Raw genomic sequence first — 21,935 nt, 5'->3', positions numbered from 1 at the left:
ATTATTATTATTATCATGATAGTATTGTGTCCATAACAACACCTTCCCGTGGTGTTCCCTGTTTCTACTAGGTTTGTTATGGGCGCGACCGAGTCCCCGGCGGTATAACCGGGTTAGGGTGCAGGAGACAGAACCCACCGGTGAGTGGTACACGCTCTGCTCCTCACCAACCCACCTCACACTCATTCTGTAGTGTGGTGTCTTCTGTATGTCCTTACTTTTCTTAATCTACCCCTATAACTCATACTTTCCCCAGCCATTGATGTATGTCTCTGCTGCCTTGTGGATACCTTCGGGAGGAGGAAAGGCTAAGGAGTAAACCTAACAGAAATCTGCATCCAAACTGATGCCAAACGTATCGCTGTGCGATCCTTTGAACCACACCAGGGAGGAAGAGAGGGAGGTTCTGGTTACTGGGCAGCCCATGATCTCCACATTACTTTGCCCAGGCCGCGCCCTGGAGAGGACACTCCAGTCTCACCTTCACCGGTGAAGAGTAACAACACGGAAGACAGCAGTCTACGAGTTATGAGTCCTTGCTCGATTGGCGTAGAGTTGGACGCTACTGGTTGTCTTCGACGGTGGGAGGGATCATCGTAATCCTACTGGTCAGCTACCGCCCGCCCAAAGCTGGGCAGCCCCCAGCCAGTAAGGTGTTGACCCGCCACGATCTGCCTGCTTCAGGGGGTGCCTGGAGCTTAGAGCTTTCGAGCTTGACAAGTGGATGGTTAAACTGTGTACCAGGCAAGCAAATGAAGAAGAAAACGAAGTCCCCAGCTCTTCGATTAGCAAGCTGGAATGTAAGAACTGTGCGCTAAAGACTGACAGATGACCTTCAGGCCAAGGACGATGCTCGAAAAACAGCAGTAATTGATCGTGAATTTAACAGACTGAACATCGACATAACAGCCTTGCAGGAAACGCGACTCCCAGTCTCCCTGAAGGAGGAAAACTTTACATTCTTCTGGCAAGGAAAAGGCACAGAAGACGTGAGGGAGCACGGTTTGCAGTACGCCATACATTGCTTCCTATGATCGAACCGCCAACAGACGGCACAGAGAGAATTTTAAAGCTGCGCCTGTCATCCATGCAGGGCTCGGTGAACCTTGTTTGCGTCTACGCCCCAACACTGCAAGCTTCGGTTGAAGTAAAGGACCAATTCTATGAGTCATTAGACGCCATTGTCAACAATATCCCAGAAGTGGAGCACATCTACCTTCTTGGCGACTTCAACGCGCGAGTTGGTGCCGACAAAGAATCATGGCCAACCGTTTTGCACCACGGCATAGGAAAGATGAATGAGAATGGTCAGAGGCTTATTGAACTCTGCTGCTATCGCAAACTATGCGTGACGAAAACCTACTTTCAGAACAAGGCATGTCACAAGGTGTCATGGAGACATCCAAGGTCAAAACACTGGCATCAGCTGGACATGATCATCACTAAGCGCGATTCTCTAAAACAATATATTGCAACACCAGGTCCTATCAAAGCGCTGATTGCGACACCGATCACTCATTGGTTGCCACAAGGGTGAAACTGACACCAAAGAAACTTCATCACTCAAAGAGAAAGGGCCAGCCCAGGATCAACATCAGCAAGACAGCTTACCGGGAAAAGAATATAGAGTTCAACGAGCAACTTGAGAAGACTCTCAACACAGCTCATGGAAAAGAAGAACGAAACGCACAGGACAGCTGGAACTCTCTTAGAAACGCCATTTACAGCACTGCAGTTCTGAAATATGGCAAAAAGGAGCGCAAGAATAATGATTGGTTTGAAGCCAGTATTACTGAGATGGAGGTAGTCATTGATGCCAAGCGCAGCGCACTTGTCAGCTATAAACATGAACCAAGTCAGAGGAACCTGCAGGCGTTGCGAGCTGCACGCAGCAAAGCACAGCAAACAGCACGACGTTGGGCCAACGACTACTGTCTTCAGTTGTCGGACAACATCCAGCAAGCGTCTGACAGTGGCAACATAAGAGCCATGAATGAGGGCATCAAACAGGCGACAGGCAAATCTACAAAGAAAACTGCGCCTATTAAATTCAAGACAGGGGAAGTCATCACTGACAAGGACAAGCAGATGGGAAGATGGGTAGAGCACTACTTGGAACTCTACGCCAGAGAAAACTCTGTCACCCAAAAAGCGTTAGACGCAATTGAAGAACTGCCAGTACTGGAAGAACTAGACGCAGAACCAATTATGAAGGAGCTCAGCAAAGCAATCGATGCTCTGGCCTGTGGCAGAGCACCCGGTGACGACAGCATTCCACCGGAAATCATCAAATGTGGAAAGCCAGCATTCTTGGAACCACTACATAAACTCCTGTGTCTTTGCTGGAGAGAAGGCAAGGTACCCCAGGATATGCGCGACGCCAAGATTATCACCCTCTACAAAAACAAGGGAGACCGTAGTGACTGCAATAACTATAGGGGAATCTCTCTGCTGAACATTGTGGGTAAAGTCTTTGGGCGCGTTGTCCTCGCTCGACTGCAAGTCCTCGCCGATTGTATCTACCCAGAGTCGCAGTGTGGCTTCAGAGCCAAGAGGTGGACGGTGGACATGATCTTCTCAGTACATCAGCTTCATGAGAAATGCAGAGAACAGCAGATGCCACTCTACATTGCATTTATTGACCTGACAAAGGCATTTGACCTTGTTAGCAGGAAGGACCTTTTCCAGCTGCTAAAGAAGATTGGCTGTCCTCCTCAGCAGCTTAGCATCATTGCCTCCTTCCACGACGACATGAAGGGCACCATCAGCTACGACGGTGGAGCCTCTGAACCCTTCCCCATGCGCAGCGGCGTGAAACAAGGCTGTGTCCTCGCACCGACTTTGTTTGGTATATTTTTCTCCTTACTGCTGAAGTTTGCATTCAAACAGACCCCAGAAGGAGACCGCTTACACACCAGAAGTGATGGGACGCTGTTCAATCTGGCACGGCTGAGAGCAAAGACCAAGGTCTGCACAGTCATCATAAGGGAAATGCTATTTGCAGATGATGCAGCTCTATGCGCGCATACCGAGGAAGACCTTCTGCGGTTGATGGGCAGGTTTTCCCACGCATGCAGGGAATTCGGGCTGACGATCAGCATCAAGAAAACAAATGTAATGTGTCAGGATGCCCCCTCTATACCAGCAATTTGCATTGACAACGAGGAGCTAGAAGTCACTGATCACTTCACATACCTGGGCACAACCATCACCAGCAACCTCTCATTTGATGCAGAATTAGACAAGCGCATCGCCAAAGCTGCCGCTGTCATGGCACAACTGAGCAAGAGAGTGTGGACCAACAACCAACTCACTTTGAACACCAAAATCAGAGTATACCAGGCATGTGTACTCAGTAGCCTACTGTATGGCAGTGAATACTGGACAACATATGCCAGACAGGAGAACCGCCTGGAAAACTTCCACATTCGCTGTCTACGACGAATTTTCCGCATCAGGTGGCAGGACAGACTCACTAACAATGCAGTGCTAGAAAGAGCAAACTCCCTCAGTATGCATGTCATGCTCTGCCAGCGACGTTTGCGATGGCTTGGTCACGTACACAGGATGGACGATGGACCAAAGACATCAGGTACGGTGAACTAGCTTCTGGACGGCGACCAACTGGCAGTCCAGCTCTGCGCTTCTATGATGTCTGCAAACGAGACATGAAATTGACAGACATCGACCCAAACACACGAGAGTCGCTTGCTGAAGACCGCAGCGGCTGGAGATATGCGGTGATGGAGGGAGTGAAGATGGGTGAGGAGAGGAGAAAGAAGAAGTTTGAGGAGAGGAGAGCAAGGAGGAAAGAGAGGCAGCAGATCCAAATACCAAACACACAGTCAAACTACGTGTGCAACAACTGCAGTAGAGACTGCCATGCAAGGATTGGTCTGCTGAGTCACACCCGTCGTTGCTCTCAACAAGACTGATGAGACTAAAAGCCATACACGGCGCAAACCATCGTCTCTTGAGACGGAAGGATGCCTACTACTACTATTATCATGATGATGATGATTTATACATTTTTTATTCTTCTGTTTTGTTTATTTGTTTTTCTTATTTTTCTTCTTATTGTCCATTTGTTTTTGACAATCCAACAGATTACACACTGTGGAATCGTCGTCTACTACCGCCCCTACGATATTGCGTTGAGACGGAATCAGTCTTATATCCCAGGTCTGGGGATAGCCATAAAAAAATCTCATGGTAAATAACATTTGCTAACATTTTTGTTGCTTTGTTGTCTTGTGATATAACAATTACCTTCATCCTTCAAATTGATTCAATTCTGACAACCATATTCAATATATGTATGGAATTTAAGAAGTGCCAGTAAATTGGATTAATTCATTTATTTCAAATAGGGCCCAAACTGTAAAAGTAAATGAAACCAAGTCTCATGATATACCGGTAAGATTAGGGATATCCCAGGAAACACTTTAGGACCATTCCTTTTTCTGCTCTAATTTACATTTCTTGACATTAATAAACATTTGACCCCAGATACATAACTAAGATATTTGGCAGATGTTAGTTCACATCATAACGAATACACGCTGAAAACGACAATAACATTTAGACCATGATATTTTGCAACCATGGTAAAAGAAACCAAGAATAGAATTCCACCCAGATAAATGCCAAAAATAAAATAAAATAAAATAAAATAAATAAAATTGAGGTGCATCATAAAAAAATAATTATAGAACGTGCTAAACATGCAAAATACATAGCAGCTAGTGCTTCTCAAATAATATTTGATATATTTTATCACACCCAGCTGCCTAGAGTCAATTATTGTGGAATGGGGTGACTAAGGCCTTTGGGGGTGACTAAGACCGGCCCCTTAATGTGGCCCCCAGTTAAAAAATAAACACATATTATGGTAAAATATACATCATTTGTTATAGTTCACCCTTCCCCACACTTTAGAAAAAGAACATCGGACGGGTTATTTCAATGTCAAGATTCAATGTGTTAAAACAGTGGTCAGAAGATTTTTAAAATGAGGCCAAGGTCTTCACGTCGGTAAAATTGCACTGAACTGTGGCTATTTAAAAAATATAGATAGATCAGCACGTACCTTTTTGCTATTGTTTATAAAATCGATGGATGTGTGGCATACTCCCCCAAAAGGGCGGGCAGTTGAACATTAAATGTACATTCGTTAGTATGAAACTTGGGTCAAGTTTTTTCGTCGACAACAGATTTAGCCGCTTATAATGACAAAATCTAAAAAGACAAGGATAAAATGTTTGACTTTTTCCGCAACCGCCTTTATCCTGAATCCATATTAAAACAAGCGGTTGACAAAATACAAAACATCTCAAGGGAAACTGCCATGAAACCAGTTGACAACAGTGACAGGAAAACAGACATACCTATCCTCGTCATCACTAATCATCAAAATCTTAAAAATCAACTACCGTCAGATTCTTCAGGAGCATGTAGAAACGAGGGATATATTCAACAAACCGCCGATTATCGCCTACAGACGGGACCGTAATTTGAGGGACATACTAGTTATGAGTCGCTTGACGATGGACATGGCCGGTAATCAACGTAAGACGGAGCCTTGTGGATGTTGCAGATGCAGGACATACCCATACTTATTCGTGGAAAATTACATCAAATTCTCTGATAAAGTGTGGACATCCGACTTCATTCACCTGCACGGATCGTAACCTAATTCACGCTATAATCTGCAAACGTTGCCACAAAGCATACGTGGGAGAAACTGGCAAGAGAGACTAAGCGACAGTTTGGACAACATCTGCGGTCTATTGAAAACGACGAGGACAAACATGTCGCCCACCACTTCAATGGGTCCAGTCATCGAGGATTGCACGACATCCAAGTTGCCGTCCTTCAGTTCTGTCACAACACTAAACAACATAGAAAATATAGGGAGGCAGAACTGATACTAACACTGATCACCCTTTCACCTCATGGCATGAACTCGAGACTGGACCTAATTTAAATATTGTACTACCTTTGTCTCTCGCCCCCCCCCCCCCCCACCATCCATCGTCATTTCCTTTTATTATATATCAGTATCATTACTACTTTGACTACAACAACTACTACCACTCCTCCTCCTCCTCCTACTACTACTACTACTGCTACTACTACTACTACTACTACTACTACTACTACTACTACTACTACTACGACGACGACGACGACTACTACTACTACTAAAAGAACTTACTATTCACTATGCTGCTGCTGCTGCTGCTGCTACCACTAATGATCATACTTATACCGACATCCCTTATTTATTATTTTTTTGTATTTATTTTCAATTCCATTGTATTTATTTTCCAACGACAGTCTACACGATTTTATATTTCAGTTTCACTTTCTAAACTGCTTTACACAGTTCCTCCCCGCCTCCCCTCTTTTCACTTAATTAATTGCGCACCTTTTAGAAATATCTAGTATTCTATTTTAATTTGTGCTTGCATAGAAAGGAGCATCCTATTTTCTGCCAACCAATGTTTTGTTTATTCATCTTAACTACGCCACTACCACATTATCTCATTCATCTGTGGTGTTTCATTCATCCTGTTTTGTTGATAAAGGGGAAACCCGAAACGTTCATTTGATATGTTTTTGTAATTAAATTGAAGCTTACATTCAATTTCACATTATTATCTATTAAATATATAATTGGCAGTCGACGATAGACATCATTGCAGTCTATAATAGTCAATATCACGTGTGTTGCTAATTTTCCTCTTTGGAAATCTTTTGCTTTGTAAGAATGAAAGCGTGTGTATCGTTCTTGCCTTTGTATAGTACAGAGGTGATGTTACCCGCACAAAATATCCGAATTAGTCACCGTCCTTACAACGCCCACGTCTAGGGAAGTGACTTGCTAGTCTACTAAGACTAGAAAGCGTTCATGAAATCCGATTTTTTAGACCCTTGCTTCGCTTGGGCTTACTAGCTAGTCATTTACGGGACTAGTAAATTACTATATTATCTAGTCATCGTTCATGAAAACAGGCCCAGAAGATTAATTTTTGCTTTATAATTTTCTTACTATTTGTTCTATACTATATTTATCAGATCCAACATTTGTCAGCAATAACGAAAGTTTAGCTCTCATTCCCACGGGTCTGACAAACGCAGTTACGATGGCTGACCTTCCTCTCCAAGTGTCCAACACGGTTGACATCCTATACAGAGCTTTCTTGTCCGACATTGTCCAAAACAAGTAAGAGATATTAAGTTGTTATTGTTGATGTTTTTGTTGTTGTTGTTGACGACGATGATGGTGGTCTGGTATTTGTGGTGGTGATGGTGATTGTGTTTTGTCGTGATGAAACGATGAAGTTTGTCGCCAGAAATGATGATCACACCCATACAATAAAAAATAACGCTTTTAACTTTGACTAGATGTCAACTTCAAATGTTAGTGATTAAGATCTCCCCCAACTTGTTAAACAATAGCAAACATGAGATTTAGAATTTTGACATGTTGGGAGTCATTTTATTTTATCGATCGATATTTGAAGTAAAGGTTTGTTGGTTTATTTATTTATCTATTCTTTTGGCCAAAAAGACAAAAGTCGTGTACGACAGAGGAGTGGTGCTTTAGGTGATCAGATTTAATGTCTAATCGAAAAAATAATTGGTAAATAAATTATATAACTTTTTCTCTTCTAGCCATTGTCTTACCCATGCTCGATATGAATATATTTTTGTATTAATATCATTTGCAATGAATATATCTTCAACAGCCCATATCCGAACTCATGGTGCGAAAACGCGACTCTTACCTTTTCGAATAAGAACACTACAAGCGTTAAGAACGCTTTTAACGGATGTCTGTGGATGCTGCAAACCCCGAAATTCATCCGCTGCTACGATTCCACGAACAACGGAGAAAAAATAATGGAACTCTTCGACACGTGAGTGTATATACAAAAGCTAACATTGATGTATCTGCTATCAGACATATAGTAGGGGAAATTAGGCTAAAACCGTGCAAATTCGGGTTGAAAGCATGAGAATTTGCATACAGATTGCTAAGACCCATAGAAAAAACATCTGATATAGTACCACTCTGGCAAGCAATCATAACGTATCGGTTTAAGGCCTTAGATTTTACCTATTACAGCTATATTAAACAAGGGAAATAACTGCGTAAAAGTATATGTTTTCTTATTCATTGTATTAGGGAAAATTAGGTTAAAACCGTGCACATTGGGATTGAAATCCTGAAAATTGCCATATAGGTAGCTAAGACCCGTATAAATATCACCTGATATAGAACCACTCTGGCAATTTATTATAGCAGTGCGTTTTTAGCACTTTTATTTTTTCCTATATAGCATTACTTATCCGAGGAAATTACCACGATAATACAATTTGCGTTCTAAAACTTTAAATACACTGGTAACCATTTACGGTCGGTAACTGATGGTTATTTTGTGTTGTAACTAGTAGATAAAAGCGGGAGAGGGAGGAGAGGGAGTGAGCGGGAGAGAGAGAGAGAGAGAGAGAGAGAGAGAGAGAGAGAGAGAGAGAGAGAGAGAGAGAGAGAGATAGAGAGAGAATTTTACTCATTACCGTACTAACCTAACTAGTAGATAAAATAGGGAGAGGGGGGAGAGGGAGTGAGCGGGAGAGACGGAGAGAGAGAGAGAGAGAGAGAGAGGAAGAGAGAGAGAGAGAGAGAGAGAGACACACACACACACAGAGAGAGAGAGAGAGAGAGAGAGAGAGAGAGAGAGAGAGAGAGAGAGAGAGAGAGAGAGAGAGAGAGAGAGAGAGAATTTTACTCATTACTGTAGTAATGACCTAACACCCCCCCCCCCCACACACACACCCCACACACACACACCCCGCATTTACACAAACCGGACCTTAAACACTTGCATCGGGTGCCGATACATTCTCTCTTACATGAACACTTGATTAGTTTTTGGGACACTTTTGACAATTCTGGAAATAAGCTCCACAGTGGTTCATGTCGATCGTCACATTTGTTGCAGGTTTTCTTCTATAAAAGATATAATGTTAGCAAAAGCTCGACTTCTTTCAAGAACTGTGACATCATTATTATCATCAGCAGTGATATCTTTTAAAGCTTGTTTTTTTAAGTATCGTACATGAAAAGTTTTATGGTATAGGGCGGTAGTGTGCCTCCTGAGCGACTAAATCTCCTCCGGCAATAAATGACAACATATCAGAATCTTTTTTAGATAACGCTATTTCACGAATATTTTCTTCCATATCTGTTGTCATTACAGAATGGAGTACTCTCGATTTCATGTTTTTACAAAAAAAGCACATTTGTTTATTACAGCCAATCTCTAATTTTGAACGTTGTCTCATTATTCTCGTGGGTTGCGAAATATATTCATTCGGTGACTCCAAGTCAAATGACGAAGTTTGGAATTCTTTTAGGGCAATTCTTTTAGATTTCTTTAATTCTAATCGCCTAATTTTGTTGGCATTAAATTTTACACGACAATACTTCTGCCACTTAGCACCATTTTGTTTTAAGCTTTCAATAATCTCATTTCTTTCTGATGAATTAAAAAAATAGATACATCCAACTTGTTTTCATCACAAACCAAAGAATTGAATTGTGTTAAATCTTCAAAAAGAGTTTCATAGCCTTCCCCTTTGTCATTCCTCCTCGACTTAGAGGGACATTATAAACGGTAGGCTATGTGTTATCTTGTTGGCATATCAAACACTTGTCCCAGTCTCTGGGAGCAGTTCTTTTTGCTATTGTATGTGTATCTGAAATCATGCAAACGCATTCCTTTATTAGGCATATGCAATATTCTTTCATGACTGTCTCTCTCTCTCTCTCTCTCTCTCTCTCTCTCTCTCTCTCTCTCTCTCTCGTTCTTTCTGTTAAAGACCCATCATCAGCAGGCAAAATGTGTGCAGTGCATAAGGACACAACAGTACAAATAGAACATTCTCCCCTTGTCCCTTTGCGGTAAATAACGTAAGTAATACAGCATCATAGTGGTTGATGATGATGATAATGATGATAATTATAGCAATATAAGTGGTATGCTGACTCTTTACTGTCATCAAGTTTGACCGAAATGGGTTGTAACTCACGTAAAAGGATTATAGCAGTATTTTTGGAAAGAAAAGAAAACAGGTGGAGGGGAGAAGGAGCACTGTCCTTTGTCAACACCGGTTATCGGCATTTTTTGAGCTGTGTTCTGCTAGTTTGTTTGTCTACCCCTCCGCTCGTCTTCCAGTCTGCCCGTCCGTTTTAGAGCAATTGATTATACTTATTAAATCAGATTCAGAAAAAAATCTCATATTATAGAATATTGCTCGCTAGACGTCCTTTAAAACAAGTGAAACTGAATAATATTTACGATTAAATAATTTGTATGGTTCGTGAATCGAAAGTAAAGGGAAAGGAAAACATCCGCTTCGACGCTAAAAATAGTCACCAATGGGAATCCAAAGGATGACGTAAAACAACATTTGGTCGGCTTGCCTCGAATGTTTACACAATAAAAATGAAAGCAATTATTGTCGTCCATTTCAAAATTTTCTAATCTTAAAAACCTTGTATCTCAACTAATACTGATCTCTCAGAGTGGTTCTATATAATAAATTATAGGGTTTTCATATTCTACAACATATGTAATTTTCATGCTTTCAACCCTGTTTGCACAATTCAAGGGTTTTTTGGACCTAATTCCCCCTACTAATAATCATGTTACCAACCGCTTCAAAGCGGTATCTTATGATAGGATAACTAAGCTAACAATTGAGTTTATAAAATTCGTAGGTATAAAAAATACGGGACTTCAGTAAAGTTTCTTTGTTTTATTAATGATATAGATTGTAAGAGAGGAAGAACTAAAATTTCATTCCTTCATTCATTCATTCATCCCATGATCTAATGATCGTCCGGGGGATACACGGGATACAGTTATCACCACTTTCCGCCATTCTTCTCTATTGTTGGCCTCCTCCAAGAGTTCTTCAATCTGCATTCCTGTTCATTCCTTGATATTGTCCATCCAAACTTTCCTTTGTCTCCCTCTTCATCTTCCTCCTTCAAGGGTACCCTCCATCTCCGTTATGCAAAACCTTTATGCCTCACATTGTGGCCAAACTATGGCAGTTTCCTTCTTCTAACAGTGGTAATGAGGGGTTCCTGCACGATCTTGCACTTCTTCCAGCACGTCTTTATTAGTTCTCTGTTCTGTATACGGCACCCGCATGAGTTTTCGATAATTTTTCATCTGAATCTGAAAAGCAGAGATTCTGTACTCTACTAATTCCGCACTTAAAGTCCATGACTCGCAGCCGTATAGTAAGATGGAAAGTACCTGTGATTTGCACATTTTAATCTTTATTAATCTTTATTTCGAAATTGATTGAATTTTTCCAAATTTAGTGTTGCTGTTGACATTCCTATTCTTTCATTAATCTCAATTATACTGGTTCCGGCCCTGGTTAGCAGAACACCCGAGTATTTAAATGTTGACATTCCCTCGAAGTTTTTCATTATCGATTGAAATTTCTGCATGTCCATCATTTCTGCTGTTTACCAGTATCTGAAACTTTTCTGTACTTATTTCCATGCCGTATTGCATTGCTTTATGTGCAAGTGAGTTAGTTATATTTGTAGTTTTTGTTCGCATTCAGCCATGAGGTCCATGTCGTCATACTGTTATTGAAGACTTGTTGTACTGTGCTCCTTCCTGCTCGAAAACCAGATTGCTCTTCAGGGTTTTTTTTTTTTTGGTTTCATTCTGTTTCGTATTATCGCAGAAGTATTTTACTTAGGTGACTAATGAGACTTATGGCCCTATAGTTACGGTACTGCACTTTTTCAAATCTTCTTTTTTCGGAAGAGGGATAATCAGGGATTGTGTCCAGTATTTTGGCCACCTTGTCTTGTTCATTATCTTTTGGCATAGAATTGTCATTGCCTCCACTGTCTCCTCTACAATGGAATTTTATATATAATTCCAGAGGTTTTGTTGGAGCTTAACCCTGGATTGCTGCCTCACCCTCATGTTTCATTATTCTTGGTGTGTCTGGGTTGTGTGTGTTTCTGTTCTCTGTCAAGACTGATGGGTCTGGGCTCAAATCGATGTTATACAGCCCTTTGCAGTATTCGGTCCATCTGTTCATGACATCCTCGTTCTGAGTAAGTAGCGACCCTTGCTGTCTTCAATTACATTAGCTTTTGGTCTACTTGTTTTTGTAAGCATTTTCAAGATATCATAGGCTTTCTTTACATTCCCGTGCTACATCCCATGATCAATGTCTCTGCATTGTCCCATTACCCAGCTTTCCATTGCTTTACGCATATTTCTCCTGACTTCTGCGTTTGCCTGTTGATACATCATTCTGAATTCTTCATCACGGTTTTTGTCTCTATTCTGATTCAGTTCTCTCCATTTCTCGCATAATTCCAATATATCATCCGTCATCCATGATCTGATTTTTCATCTTCTTTGTCCCCAAATCTCTTCTGCAGTTGTACGTAGAACATCACCGATGCTCCTAGTAATAGTGTCTATGTTATTGTCAATAAGGTCGCAAACTTTCCTCCAATTTGTCCTCGGAACTCTTCTGCTATCGTGGGGTCCTTGAGTATCTCAACGTCAAATCTTAGGCGTCACCATGGCAGGGCGTTTTGTCCGTGGTTTCAGTGTCACGGGGCAGAGCACCAAATCGTGACCACTGCCTATATCAGCGCCAGTATAATGTTCTTGTTTTCGCTTGGTTAATATTAGACTTCAACTGTTGAGGGGTCAAAATATTGACAATTTGATTGTGATGAATTCCGTAAGGAGAGTGCCAAGTTGTTGTTCATGATTGCTTGTCAGGATGTAGAGTTAATTTGTATGTTTTGGCAAACTCTAAGAGTCATACTCCTCTATCATTTATTGTTGTCCAGTATGCAAAGCGTCCAACTTGGTACGCATCCGTCTCTACCTTGGCATTCCAGTCTCCCATTACCACGAGGATGTCTTTTTAGACCGTGGGCTGGCAGTCGAAACCCTCCCTCCCCCCCCCCCCCTTTGGGATTTTTGTACACCCATATTTTCTTAAAGAGTACCCATAGAAGTGTTAAAAAATCGATGTTAGCCACTTTGCAAGTGTAGCCTTTACAGAGTTATTGCCCCTGAAAGGTCACGTGGTGCGGAAAAATTAGACAAGGACTAACAAACTTTGAAGGTTGATAACTTTGCCAATTTTTGTTGTAGAGCCTTGGTATTGGTTTCAAAAGAAAGCCTGAAAGTTATTTTATACGCCCATATTAAAAATTTGGTACTGAAAACGTTATCTTTTAAAATATCGACGTTAAAAGGTCGAAACAATATTTTTTGCGTTTTTGAACATCTGTCAAACTTTTTAAAACGAAAACTATAAACAATTTTATATGTCTTTAAAAACAAAAGTTGTAGAGAGTGCAATGTACAAAGTATATGCCATCGAAGTAGGCGTTACGGAGTTGACGCTTATTTAAGATCAAAATAGACCTAAAATTGTCCAAAAATGACTATTTTAGAATTTATGTAAACATAGTCTTGTAGCATCTCAAATAAAAGATCTCGATGAGTGGAGTGCAGATATGACCATTATAATCACATGATATGTTATCTTATGTATGTTAGTGACACTACAAAGCACGGTTAAGCAAGAACGACTTAATAGATCGATAACAGATGACATTTGCTATTGTGTCACCAACGGGCGCTGGAAAATGCCCAAGCATATACTGCTGGGTGTATCAGTGAGACACCTTACAGGTAATGCACAACTCATTCATATATTGAACAGATTTGGACACACTATTTCATATTCAGCAATTCTGGAAATCGAAACTGCCATTTGTGACAGTATTACCAACTCCAGCAACATTCTTCCTCGGCAAATCAAAACAGAGAACAACCTTGTAACTCACTTCTGCTGGGATAACTTCGACCTAGCTGAGGAAACATTTTCTGGTTCAGACACAACACAAACGACACACGGGATAGTGATTCAGGAAGTAAGAGAAAAGCCGAACGAGGAAGTGACCAATGAAAAAGAAATTGATGGCTGCCAGACAGACACGGGTCAAGCAACTGTTACACAGAGTAAAAGGCGATCCATGAATTACCAACCCAAAGATTTACCACCGTGTTTCTTATAGCAAAAAACAGAACCAACCATACCGACACTTGAAGTATGTGTACCATGTTCTGTACTAGGTGAAGCTCCACTGTCAGATTTCCTGTGGATGTTTTGTAGATCCAATCTAAAAGGATTGAGAGGGAAAGTTCCTGGCTGGCAAGGATGGGTTTCTGCTTTGGGAAAACTCATGCCAGGGACAGGTTTTGAAGAAATTATAGAATCTGGCATCTGTGCAAGTGGTTCTATGAACAAAGTGATGAGTGGAAAGCACTATAATAGAGCAGTGAGAGTTCACGTGTTGATGTTAGAGGCTCTAGAGAGATGTTTATTTAAACAGTTTGAGCAGCATACCAACTCCAACATTCTCATCAAATCTGTGAAAAAAGAATCAGTGAGTCCATGCTCTTCATGGACGAAAATAGTCTCGAGTGCGCATCAGAGAATGAAGACTTCAAAGATTTGTGGATGCGATACTCACACTTTAGGGAAGGAGTTCACCAGGGACGTCTTGGAAAAACAGTCCAATTTTGGATTAAGTATATGGATAACATTTGGCTGTTGTTAAAATTTCTACAAGACACAAAGACCAACAACTTCATTGTTCATGCCCAGTGCCTTCATGAACTATGTCCCTTATTCTTTGCAATGGACCATCAGAATTATGCTAGATACGTGTCAGCATACCTCTCTGACCAATCTTTCCCATTCACATCCAGGTGCTGATGAGTTGCTGAAAAACTGGGGCTTCAGTGTTTCTCGATCACACGTTCCAGCATCAAGAACAGCTGTAGACATGTCGATCGAGCAGACTATCAATCGGCAAGCAAAATCTAAAGGGGGGATTATTGGCTTCATCAGAAATATGCCTGCATATTATCATCGCTGGTGTCTTACCAGACCCACTCTCGAACAAGCCGACATGAATAAGGAAGACACCTCCATTCACAAAGAAGAAAGACCATCAAAAATACGGGAAAGTGAGGCTGCTATTCAGCGTGTGCATTCTGCAGTGAACAGATTCATAAATCCTTTGATATTGACGAAAAGGAATCTTTAATAATATGTTTATCTTCAGGGATGAGAGCAGCAGAAAATATTTCTGATGATCTTTTGTCTGTTGACCAAAAGGGCCAGGAATAATTTAATGAATTTGTTCAAAAACGTCTGGTGGAGAAAGAACATTCCTTTCACAAGCCCATAAAAAAGACATCTCTGAAGACGTTTCATAACGACCATGAAACTGTCACTGTAAAACCATCAAAACAACAAAGTGTACAGATCGCTGCACAGAGAAACATTTTTGGGCAGTTATTGTTATTGCGCAGTTATTGATGGTCAGTACACATCATGACTTGGATCTGCAAAAAGTGTTGGCATATCCTCTAAGTCCAAACCTATGGGCCCTTGCAACACCAGATGGACTTCCAACAAAAACAGACAAAAGTGCATTGATGCATAAATTAGAAAATCCTGTCGCTCTTGTTGATGTCAAAAACAATACGAATACATGCAAAGAAGTTGTAATTGATGGAAATGGTCTGTTTCATTCCCTAACAAGTATTCCGGAAACTTCTGGCCAGCTGTCAGAAAAAATCTTTCAACTTTTACCCTCAGCTCAACGTATTCATTTTGTGACGGATTCGTATAACACAAAATCCATCAAATCTCTTGAACGGACCAGAAGACGCTCCAGTCAGACAAAACCCTTGTTATTGCGGGGACTATCTACAAAAACGCAAAGAGATTAGAAGTCTTTTCTATCTAATGATGACAACAAGAAAAATGTCATCAACCTTATTCAAAAGTCATGGGAGGATGATACAAAGGCAAGGAAATACTGTTTGTATCAGAAGAACAGTGAACTTGCTTGACAAGTAGAGATGGAGTAACAACAGAAGCCACCATCGTACACTCATTGTGTTCATCACATGAAGAAGCAGACAGCTGCATTATACTTCATTGTTTTCATGCAGCCAAGAGTGATTGTGATGAAATTATTGCTCACTCTCCGGATACAGATGTCTTTCTACTGATGATGTATAGCAATGACTATCCCGCACAAATCTTTGGGCCTCTTTTTCGCTCACGAAGTGCCCGAATTCGCGTAAAATATGGGACGAAGCCGTTTCGTATATGCTATTTTAAAAAATTAATTACGACGCTGTTTATCGATAAATATGACTGAAAGTTGGCACACAGTTAGAAAAAAGGTTATTTTAGATTATGTCAAGCGACAAAATTCGTGCGATTACCAGAAGACCGTTAAAAATAGAGTTTTACTCTTTGGAGTACAATATTTCTAAAACTACCGGGCGTGGAGGTTTTGTCGCTGACAAGGTAATACATGAACATTTCTTCTTTTTGGTTGTAAAATTTCATATGAATATGACTAGTACTTTTCCCTATTTTACAAAACACCATCCTAATTTGCTCTTCAAGTTTCAATCTTTTAATCCACTTACTACGCAAGATACAACCAAAGGTCGAAAAAAAATGCCGAAAAAGCGTCCCATATTTTCGCGTTTTTTTCCTCGTTGCGGGTCATCCAAATAAATGACACCAAAGCTAAATACACTTTTCGGCACTTGCTTCACCCCAACATAATACCGATTGGAGGCGGTGGGTGACATCATATCCATGGTCAGTGGATCAAACCTCTGAAGTCCCGATTTTCACGATCGGCGGATCAAAACTCTGAAGACTACATAGTAGACTTCAAGTTGAAAACGTATTTTATCAACTTTCTGAATGAAGACATCAGCGAAAAGAGCGTCGAAAAAGTATCCGCAACTATAGTCAGACTTATTATTTATGGCGCGTGTTTTTCTAGTTTTTCTCAGCTGTCTCTCTACAAAAGTTGTGAAAATTTGCGTCAACCTCCGAATCAATTTGTCTTCACTGAATATATAGATTTTCGGACCCTATTGATGCTCTATCAAAAAATTTTTTCTCTTTATGACCTATAAAAATACTGGTGTAAAACCGTTGTCGTAAAATTAGAGATTTTACACTGTTAAATATGTAAACAAGTTGCGCACCACAAAATTTGAGATGAATTCATCCGATTTCCTAAAAAATATCTCATGCTGACACGGTTGTTCCTGCAAGTGATTATGAGTTTACGTCATACTAGTTTCCGAATAAAAGCAACGCGCTTTAACTAAGAATTTCCCCAAAGACATAAGTCGTTATTGTTGTGTTAAAGTTCCTGGCAACTCGGCAGATAGTAAGGACATTTTTAACGTAAAGACATAGGTGGTGGAAATAGTGGTAGATTTTGACACGTCATATATAGGGATAGATAGGTTCAGACGGAAAGTATTAATCCCCGTTAAAGCAGAAATGCTTTAATATAAGTCAACAGAATAGCCTCACACAATAACACGTTAATACATAATAAACTAAAAGAATAATAGTACATTTTAAATTAAATAAAGTTAGGCTATGGGTAGTTAATTTCCCTTTCTTCACTTTTCCGTTGCTCAAATTATTATAATTGGTAGAGGTTGGGTGTGACTGGTGGCGATCATCCTATGACTGGTGGCGGCGCTAGGGATGGTTCTCCTGTTTATTACATAGAGGAGCCTCTTAGTCATTCTCCGGTTGTCCCAGTGGGTCACTTGATAGCTTCAACTCTGGATCACGTGTAACCAATTGGTCGCTTAAGGGGTATCCAGATGGTTGATTATGGGGCAACCAGATATTTCAATATACAGGAACAAATCTTTGACTAGTTGCAAAATGTTTGTTTTCCTTACAAGCAGTGAAGTCGTAGGGATTTGCAATTAACAAACCCTTGACATCATCACTGATCTAAATTTTGTTGGTCGTCATCCTTAATTAACGGGATACAGGTAGGTTAGTGGAATGGGGAAAGATAAGTAACAATTAGAGCATGATAGTCAATACATATAAATACATAATAATGATATCATCGTGAATTAGCGATAGCACATTTGTAAACGTAATTCATATAAATGTAATACATTCATTTGAAAGGCATACATACACACATACACAATAATATATCTATATATAGATATTGAAAGTGAATGAAATATTTTCGTTTATAATAACGTGAGTTATCAATTTCTGTTAATAACATGAGCTATCGATTTCTGTTATTTATATTATAACATAATTTAAGCTCACATCTATACAATTAATAGTATTATTCATACCCTTGTATTTTCAGTATTTTCCGCTAAATAGAATTTCAAGTTGATTACCATACTAGCATATTAGAGTGATGGAATGAGATAAAGGCCGAATTTTAGCTGAGTATTTGTTTATATAGAAATATAACCGGAGTTTCATCAATCCCAGAAACCAATGATGTTCCTGGATTCGTCAGAGCCAGAAGTTTTCTGATCAATTAGTCGAATCCAATCATATTTTCGTATACGATTCCTGCTAGTCTATAAGGTAATAAATTAACGCGTCATAGTCAATATAATTTTACTGCCGCTTTGATCTGCCGGACTGGTCGACTAATTATGCAGCCATATGGCATCGCTCATCCCTCGGCTGGTCATTAATTTATTCAGTGTCATACTTCAACGTTCTTGTAATTGTAAATTATGTAGGGGTAATAAAAGTATCTAGCCGCGGTGTGAGAAAATATGGATTGAGTTATTTAAAATCCCGAGAAAGTTAGGAGGGATTAGAAATAGATCACTACAATCATGTCGCAATTACTAATGACCGATATGAAATCTCTAGCTTTAAATCATTTGAAATAGTGTTTATATACTCAAAATTGTCAATTTTACTATGAATGCTAATTATATAACTCTGAAAAATTGTATTTATGCATGACGTTTCACACAGCATTTTAAAATTTTTCAAAGACAATGAACTCTTAAACGATACGATATCGGTTCCACTCTTTAAAGCTGCGAAAGAAATCTACGTGTATCTATCGATAAGTGATTAAAAAGGACTGCGATGGAATTGGAATTTCCAATCAACCCTGAGATTCGCGTGTTATCTTACAGAATGGGATGATTGATGTGCCCAGTACGATTGATGTTGTTGAACACATTACATATTTGTGGAAACACTGAACCATAAATTGATGAAATTCTACTTTTTACCATTCTGCATCAAATGTATGTAATCGCCTTTGGCATAAATACAAGCTATTTCTTAAAAGTTTGATATCAAAATATTGTTGGAAGCGCGTAATGTTCACTTTCATTCGTTTTCATCAGTAATGTATATTGATAGTTATAAAATGTAGATGTGTCTGACAGTTAAGGATTGCCATTTGTTTCTTCATATTCAGATATATCAGGTACATCAGAAGCTGAAAAGTCATAATGTTGATACTGTATATCATCTATGAGTTCTGATCCTTACCAGTTATCGATTTTAATATAGTTGTCATAAGCGAAATCCTTTCCTGTTGTTTTAAAATTTATTTTAAAATATTTTATAATTAAGACAAAATGATCCAGAGGTTCATATGAATTTTTGCAGCTGTGCTTTAAGGGACAGCTGAGAAAAAACTAGAAAAAGACGCGCCACTTATTAAAAATCTGACTAGAAATTGTCCATATCCTGTAAAATATCCTTGAAACATTATTTGTTAAGTGGTCACGTTATCTTAACTCAATGAGGACATACATTAAATTGTTATTATTGCAAGCAATGCCCAGATTACAATATTGTTTTTTTGTAAACAATACAGATGAAGCAGATAGTTCACTTCATGCTTCGATTAGAAATTTCGCTTGTCCGACATAAACGTTAGGAACGCGCCCTCTGTGGCAAACTTATTTCTTTATTATCCAAAAAGTAATGAAATCTACAATTCATGCTATTTCAAGTACAAATGATACCCACGCACACATCTTAAACTATTTAAAGAATTGTCTGACTTTTTCCATTAACAGTAAAATTATTTAAGCCTTCTTTTTTGCGGTCACCTGATCTTACATCATCATCATCATCATCATCATCATCATCATCATCATCGTCGTCATCATCATCATCATAAGCATCATCATCATCATCATCATCATCATCATCATCATCATCATCATCATCATCATCAGAGTCGTCATTACCATCATTATTTCCTCCTTCATCACCTCTTTCTTATACTAATCGTTATTACCATCATTATTCTCCTCCTCCTCCTCATCATTATCATTATCGTCATCATCATCATCATCATCATCATCATCATCATCATCATCATCATCATCATCATCATCATCTTCATCATCACTACTTATCATTCACAGATGCTCTAATATATTTGTTGGAGACGTTAACTGTACCGATGTTCAAAATACGATTTCAACCAGCGGATGCGACCATGCAACCAACAGCATAAATGTACTGTTATTCATGAACGGTACCTATTGCTGAGTCTATACACAAGATGAAATTTGACCTGACGCCAACCTCTTTCATCCTTATCGTATCGGACAAGACATAAACATAACACGGATTTTTAAAACGTCTCAGACGCCATGACATCATAGCGGCATCATAAAGAAATGCATTTATTGTTGTTTTTAAGTAAAAATCTACATAAATTGCTTACCTGTTTTCTTACAATAAAACTATCTATCTAAATTGATACTGCGTTGCATATTTTCATAATTATTGATAAGTTTATTTATACATAGTCGTGGAGAAACCACTATATTTGTCTGTCCCCGCGGAATTATGCCATATTTGGGGCAAAATTATGCCAATATTATGCCAAAAAAAAAAAAGGAAAATTATGCCATAAATTCGAAATTATGCCATAAATTATGCCAAAAATCCGACATTTGTGCATGTTCTTGCGTGCTTTTGCACCCCCAAAAATCTAATTTTCACAATAAATATGAATACTGATAGGTTTAAAAGCTACATCTTCATTAAAAACGACTAAAAAGCAGAAATATATACTATTGCTTGTATTTTTTAGGGTCTTACTGCGCTTGCAACACATTAAGGTCATATCAGCGCCAGTAAAGAGGAAGAAAATGGGATAGTAAAAAGTTCTAGAATTACAATTAATAAAGCACCCAAGAAAAAGTAAGACATAGGGGAACTAGGAACAAATCGGGATCAGATGTAGATTCCAAGAGCATACCACCAATTTACATAGTTTGAGATCATCTATAAGTTTCATCCGGACACAAGCACAAAATCCAACAAAGAGGATGTCACAAAGTGCGCACGTAAACCGTATGCTTATGTAGCGCAGTTTGCAACCTTGTTTATGTGTGCTATATTCAAGCTACGACACCGATCAATAACCAAACACAATACGTTGATAAAGGTTTTGAAGCTAAATGAAGATATATTTTATTACAATATAACAAAGATATTATGAGATATGAAGATGAAATGATAGATGTAATAAGTATGAAATCAAATGGATGGATGACAAATTGATGGAGATGGTGTGATGATGAATATGATATGAAAGCGATATGAAAATATATAATTAAATCAATTAATTATCAATACTTTACCAAACCGCTACCACATCAGACAATCTCACAGATAGGTTGCAACCATCACAGTCATACAGGCAACTAATAATTAACTAACTAACTAAACACAATCCAGACGTGTAGAAGAAAGCCAAAAGAGTGTCCTTGATATTCAACAAAAACTGTAAGGTTGTTCTAATATTGTTAATTTGTCTCTTCTTGAAATTGTTCTGATTTCACAGTATTCATAAACAGATCAATTGTTTCTCAATGTTCTGATATTAAAATAAGCAAATGGTTCTTCACAGGTAACTTATAAAACAGGCAAATGTTCAGTTTCTATTAGTG

The 21,935-nt window shown here is 39.2% G+C and overlaps 1 protein-coding gene across 1 annotated transcript in view; it reads left to right on the top strand.

Annotated features, from left to right (window-relative positions):
* The window catches only part of LOC144977844 (uncharacterized), a 59,467-nt gene extending 38,730 nt beyond the window's left edge, over positions 1-20,737 (top strand). Inside the window, exons 6-9 of the mRNA XM_078923250.1 lie at positions 4,107-4,212; positions 7,081-7,228; positions 7,755-7,925; positions 20,397-20,737. Coding sequence (XP_078779376.1) covers positions 4,107-4,212; positions 7,081-7,228; positions 7,755-7,925; positions 20,397-20,523 — 552 coding nt within the window. The 3' untranslated portion in view covers positions 20,524-20,737. The remainder of the gene's footprint in view (positions 1-4,106; positions 4,213-7,080; positions 7,229-7,754; positions 7,926-20,396) is intronic.
* Positions 20,738-21,935: the final 1,198 nt, after the last annotated feature.

This window comes from Berghia stephanieae, chromosome 8 (assembly GCF_034508935.2).
Source record: "Berghia stephanieae isolate SIO BIC M18660-M18661 chromosome 8, UCSD_Bste_1.3, whole genome shotgun sequence".
NCBI classification, from domain to species: domain Eukaryota; kingdom Metazoa; phylum Mollusca; class Gastropoda; order Nudibranchia; family Aeolidiidae; genus Berghia; species Berghia stephanieae.
The sequence above is the reverse complement of the archived record's forward strand: the minus strand, read 5'-3'. Positions and strand labels throughout refer to the sequence as shown.